This window comes from Petromyzon marinus, assembly GCF_048934315.1.
Source record: "Petromyzon marinus isolate PM22_M1 ecotype Great Lakes invasive population chromosome 77 unlocalized genomic scaffold, UKy_Petmar_22M1.pri1.0 chr77_unloc.2, whole genome shotgun sequence".
Lineage (NCBI taxonomy): Eukaryota > Metazoa > Chordata > Hyperoartia > Petromyzontiformes > Petromyzontidae > Petromyzon > Petromyzon marinus.
This window is the reverse complement of record NW_027422622.1, coordinates 775,859-781,858: the sequence shown is the minus strand read 5'-3', so window position 1 is coordinate 781,858 and position 6,000 is coordinate 775,859. Positions and strand designations below refer to the sequence as shown.

Here is a 6,000-nt window from a genome sequence, read left to right as displayed (position 1 = left end):
ACCTGGTCTGGAGTGATTGGAGGGCATTGGCCAGATCAGCTTAATAACAACGGTAGGAGGCTGCTAAATGTTTGTGCAGCCCATGGGCTTGTAATTACCAACACGCTGTTCCGGCATCGGCGCATCCACACAACATCATGGATGCATGCCGGGTCCAAGCAAGAACATCTGCTGGACTACATAGTGATGGACCAGAGGATGCGAGCCCATGTCCTTGACACCAGGACCTACCGTGGAGCTGATCTGCCCTCTGACTATCGACAAGTCATCTGTAAGATGCGCCTGCCATTCTTCCAATCCGGTGGTGGGAGTACACCCAGGACCCCATTCCAACCTAAACTGCCCTGGTCTCAGTAATCTCATGAAAGTTGCAAGTGAGAATTTCATCATCGCTTGCGGCTGGGGTTGGCATCGTACCCCACTCCTGATGTCGAGGGTAAATTGGCGAGGTTTAGGACTGTGACTCATGCAGCTGCAATGGCTGATTTGGGTACACGGTAAATACCTCCCCAGAGACCCTGGCTGACAGAGGAGGTGTTCAGGCTGGCTGAGAAAAAGCGACAGGCCCACTGTCATCGGCTACAGAATCCCACGTCAGAGAATGAGGAGGCTTACCGCGCAGCCTTCGCTCGGAGGTTCGGAGAGCCGTGAGGCGCTGCAAGAATGGGAGGTGGTCGCGGGTTGCTGAGGAGATGGAGTCTGCCTCAATGGCCCACGATCACAAATCCCTATTTAACTCCATCAAAAAGTAACCTGCAGTGCCACACCTATTACCATCATTAGGGGAAAAACGGTGATCCAATCTCCGACCCCCAGGAACAGGTTTGCAGATTTTCTGAGCATTTCTGTGAGGTCCTGGGGGAGGGAAAATCCCTCAGCCTGGAAAACATCGTGGCACAAAGTGAGGATGACCCTGCTGAGGCTGCGGTGCCTCAAATATTGGAAGAAGTCACCCCCTGTGAGTGGCTGGCTGAGGTCCCATCTGTTGAGGAAGTACTGAAGGCGATCCAGAATCTGAAACCAGGAAAGGCACCGGGCAGAGATGATCTCCCAAGCAAAATGCTGACGGAGGGTGGCGTTTGTGCACAGACTGCCCTACATGACACCATAAGAACAGTCTGGACCATTGGACGGGTTCCGCAGGATTGGAAGGATGCCCTGGTGGTCCCCCTCTTTGAGAAGGGGGACCGCACAGACTGTAACAACTACAGGGGCATCTCACTCCTCAGTGTGCCGGGAAAGGTCCTGGCAAGGATTATTCAGCATCGCCTTGCCAGGCACGCTGAGGAGAGGCTTGCGGAGCCCCAATGCGGTTTCAGGAAAGGGCGGTCCTGCACAGATGCCATATTTTCTTTCCCTCTGCTGTAGCATAGGTGTATGAAATTCCAACAGGACCTACATCTCTGCTTTATTGACCTGGCCAAGGCCTATGATACCATCAGTAGGCCTGGGCTCTGGGTTTTTCTTTGTGCTTTCTGAGTTCTTGACCCTGTGCTCACGATCATTAAGGACCTTCATGATGGTGAGCGGGCCCGGGAAAAACTACGTGGCCGGGAGTCAGAGCCATTCCCTGTAGACCTTTGGGTGCGACAGGGATGTCCTCTGGCTCCCACATTATTTAACATCTATTTCGACCACGTAGTTCGTGAAGCCTTCAATAGCTGTACCGGAGGAATTTCCATCTGATACAGATATAGGGGAGGCTGATCGATGCCCGGGTGCGGTCAAGGGATGGCTCCCTATTGGTCAACCACGTTATGTATGCCGATGATTTGGTAATAGCTGCTCACTCAGGGGAGGAGTTGGAGGCGCTGCTGCTGAACCTGGAGTGTGCCACTAAGAGGTGGGTCCTTACCATCAGCCACACCAAAATTAAGCACCTGCCTGGGTATTTTGTACTTTCGGACACTCCACCCCCACAACTCCCAATTGGTGATGGGGCAGTTGTAGAGAGAGTGGAGAGTTTCCCATACCTGGGAAGTGTGCTTATGACCAGCTCAAGTTTAACAGCAGAGGTCTCACTCCGAATCAGTCGAGCGGCAAAATCTTTTCATCGGTTGCGTAACGCTGTGTGGAAGCTACCTAGTCTGTCGCTCCACTTCTCGGCCACGGTCATTCCCTCCCTTCTCTACGCTTGCGAAACGTGGACCCTCCTAATGGAACATCTTCGCCGGTTAGAAACATTTAGGCTTGCCTGCCTACGATCCATCCTGGGTTTAACCAGGCTGGATTGTGTGGGAAGCTCACAAATCCTTGAAAGATCTGGGCAAGGTCCCATCGGTGAGCTCCTCCGGCAGGCAAGGCTGCGTTGGCTGGGTCATGTAGCCTGCATGCCCAGACACCGCATGCCGAAACAGCTTTTGTTCGGCCGGATCGAGGGGGCTAAGTGGGCGCGGCACGGGCTAGAGAAGAGATGGAGTGATGTGGTACAGGAGGACGTGGAGCTAAGTGGACTTGCCGATGACCGGTAGCAGCGGTGTCAAGATCGGACTCTGTGGAGGAGGCTCGTGAAGGACGCTACTGGGCAGTTAGTGGTAGTCGCCCTCCAACAACAACGGAGGGCGGAGGAGCGACGCTCACAACAACGAGCGGAGCGCCGGGTGGCTAAAACACAACAGCTTAGCACAGTTGGGGGCACAGGTGGTGTATCAGCCAGTCATCTCAGTCAGTCGACCCGTGGCACCTGGGTCTGCCCCGTGACCTGCCAGCGGGCGTTCCACACTTCACGTGGCCTCAGGGTGCACATAGCCTGGCACAAGCGTGGTGATGGTGATGGTGGTGATGGTGGTGATGGTGTTTGTGATTGTGGTGATGATGGTGGTCATTGTGGTGATGGTGTTTTATGATGGTGGTGGTGATGTTGGTGATGGTGGTGGTGGTGATGGTGTATCATGATGGTGGGGATGGTGGTGGTGATGGTGGTGATGGTGGTGGTGGTGATGGTGTTTGTGATGGTGGTGATGGTGGTGGTGGTGATGGTGTTTGTGATGGTGGTGATGCTGGTGATGCTGGTGATGGTAGTGGTATTGGTGATGATGGTGATTGTGGTGGTGATGGTGGTGATGGTGATGGTGGTGATGGTGGTGATGATGGTGTTTGTGATGGTGGTGATGGTGGTGATGGTGGTGGTGATGGTGGTGATGGTGGTGGTGGTGATGGTGGTGATGGTGGAGATGGTGGTGGTGGTGATGGTGGTGATGGTGGTGATGGTGATGGTGGTGGTGATGGTGGTGGTCATGGTGGTGATGGTGATGGTGGTGGTGATGGTGGTGGTGATGGTGATGATGGTGGTGAAGGTGGTGGTGATGGTGGTGATGATGATGGTGGTGATGGTGGTGATGGTGGTGGTGATGGTGGTGATGGTGGTGATGGTGGTGGTGATGGTGGTGGTGGTGGTGGTGATGGTGGTGGTGATGGTGGTGGTGTTGATGGTGGTGATGGTGGTGGTGATCATGGTGGTGATGGTGGTGATGGTGGTGGTGGTGATGGTGGTGATGGTGATGGTGGTGATGGTGATGGTGGTGATGGTGGTGGAGATGGTGGTGGTGATGGTGATGGTGGTGGTGTTTGTGATGGTGGTGATGGTGGTGATGGTGATGGTCATGGTGGTGGTGGTGGTGGTGATGGTGATGGTGGTGGTGTTTGTGATGGTGGTGATGGTGGTGATGGTGATGGTCATGGTGGTGGTGGTGGTGATGGTGGTGATGGTGGTGATGGTGATGGGGGTGGAGATGGTGGTGGTGATGATGGTGGTGGTGATGATGGTGGTGATGGTGGTGGTGATGGTGTTTGTGATGGTGGTGATGGTGGTGATGGTGATGGTGGTGGTCGTGATGGTGGTGATGATGGTGGTGATGGTGGTGATGGTGAAGGTGGTGATGGTGGTGATGATGGTGATGATGGTGGTTATTGTGGTGATTGTGGTGATGGTGATGGTGGTGGTGATGATGGTGATGTTGGTGATGGTGATGATGGTGGTGGTGTTGATGGTTGGGATGATGGTGGTGATGGTTGTGATGGTGGTGGTGATGGTGGTGATGGTGATGCTGGTGGTGATGGTGGTGGTGAGGGTGGTGGTGATGGTGATGATGGTGGTGATGGTGGTGGTGATGGTGGTGATGGTGGTGGTGGTGATGGTGGTGATGGTGCTGGTGATGGTGGTGGTGATGGTGGTGGTGATGGTGGTGATGGTGATGCTGGTGGTGGTGAGGGTGGTGGTGATGGTGATGATGGTGGTGATGGTGGTGATGGTGGTGATGGTGGTGATGGTGGTGGTGATGGTGGTGGTGGTGATGGTGGTGGTGATGGTGGTGGTGTTGATGGTGGTGATGGTGGTGGTGGTGATCATGGTGGTGATGGTGGTGATGATGGTGGTCATGGTGGTGATGGTGGTGGTGATGGTGGTGGTGATGGTGATGGTGGTGATGGTGGTGATGGTGGTGATGGTGATGTTGGTGATGGTGATGGTGGTGATGGTGGTGGAGATGGTGGTGGTGATGGTGATGGTGGTGGTGTTTGTGATGGTGGTGATGGTGATGGTGGTGGAGATGGTGGTGGTGATGATGGTGGTGGTGATGATGGTGGTGATGGTGGTGGTGATGGTGTTTGTGATGGTGGTGATGGTGGTGATGGTGATGGTGGTGGTGATGGTCGTGATGGTGGTGATGATGGTGGTGATGGTGGTGATGGTGATGGTGGTGATGGTGGTGATGATGGTGATGATGGTGGTGATGGTGGTGGTGATGGTGGTGATGGTAATGGTGGTGATGGTGGTGATGATGGTGGTGATGGTGGTGGTGGTGGTGATGGTGGTGATGGTGGTGATGATGGTGGTGGTGATGGTGGTGATGGTGGTGGTGGTGATGGTGGTGATGGTGATGCTGGTGGTGATGGTGGTGGTGAGGGTGGTGGTGATGGTGATGATGGTGGTGATGGTGGTGGTGATGGTGGTGATGGTGGTGCTGATGGTGGTGGTGATGGTGGTGATGGTCTTGGTGATGGTGGTGGTGATGGTGGTGATGGTGGTGGTGATGGTGATGATCGTGGTGGAGATGGTGGTGGTGATGGTGATGGTGGTGATGGTGGTGGTGGTGATGGTGGTGATGGTGGTGATGGTGGTGGTGGTGATGGTGGTGATGGTGGTGATGGTGGTGGTGATGGTGGTGGTGGTGGTGATGGTGGTGGTGATGGTGGTGGTGGTGGTGATGGTGGTGATGGTGATGGTGGTGATCATGGTGGTGATGTTGGTGATGATGGTGGTCATGGTGGTGATGGTGGTGGTGATGGTGGTGATGGTGGTGATGGTGGTGATGGTGGTGTTGGTGATGGTGATGGTGGTGATGGTGATGGTGGTGATGGTGGTGGAGATGGTGGTGGTGATGGTGATGGTGGTGGTGTTTGTGATGGTGATGATGGTGGTGATGGTGGTGGTCATGGTGGTGGTGGTGGTGATGGTGGTGATGGTGGTGATGGTGATGGTGGTGGAGATGGTGGTGGTGGTGGAGATGGTGGTGGTGATGATGGTGGTGGTGATGATGGTGGTGATGGTGGTGGTGATGGTGTTTGTGATGGTGGTGATGGTGGTGATGGTGATGGTGGTGGTGATGGTCGTGATGGTGGTGATGATGGTGGTGATGGTGATGATGGTGGTGATGATGGTGATGATGGTGGTGATGGTGGTGATGGTGGTGGTGATGGTGGTGATGGTGGTGGTAATGGTGGTGATGGTGGTGATGATGGTGGTGATGGTGGTGGTGGTGGTGATGGTGGTGGTGGTGATGGTGGTGGTGGTGATGGTGGTGATGGTGATGCTGGTGGTGATGGTGGTGGTGAGGGTGGTGGTGATGGTGATGATAGTGGTGATGGTGGTGGTGATGTTGGTGATGGTGGTGGTGATGCTGGTGGTGATGGTGGTGATGGTCTTGGTGATGTTGGTGGTGATGATGGTGATGGTGGTGATGGTGGTGGTGATGGTGGTGATGGTGGTGGTGATGGTGATGA

The 6,000-nt window shown here is 54.5% G+C and overlaps 1 protein-coding gene across 1 annotated transcript in view; it reads left to right on the top strand.

The window, feature by feature from the left end:
• Window positions 1–1,385: 1,385 nt before the first annotated feature.
• Window positions 1,386–6,000, top strand: part of LOC116958450 (phosphatidylserine decarboxylase proenzyme, mitochondrial-like) — a gene marked incomplete at its 3' end in the record, with an annotated part of 55,549 nt that continues 50,934 nt past the window's right edge. Inside the window, exon 1 of the mRNA XM_032981050.2 lies at window positions 1,386–1,843. Within this exon, the coding sequence (XP_032836941.2) occupies window positions 1,758–1,843 (86 nt within the window). The remainder of the gene's footprint in view (window positions 1,844–6,000) is intronic.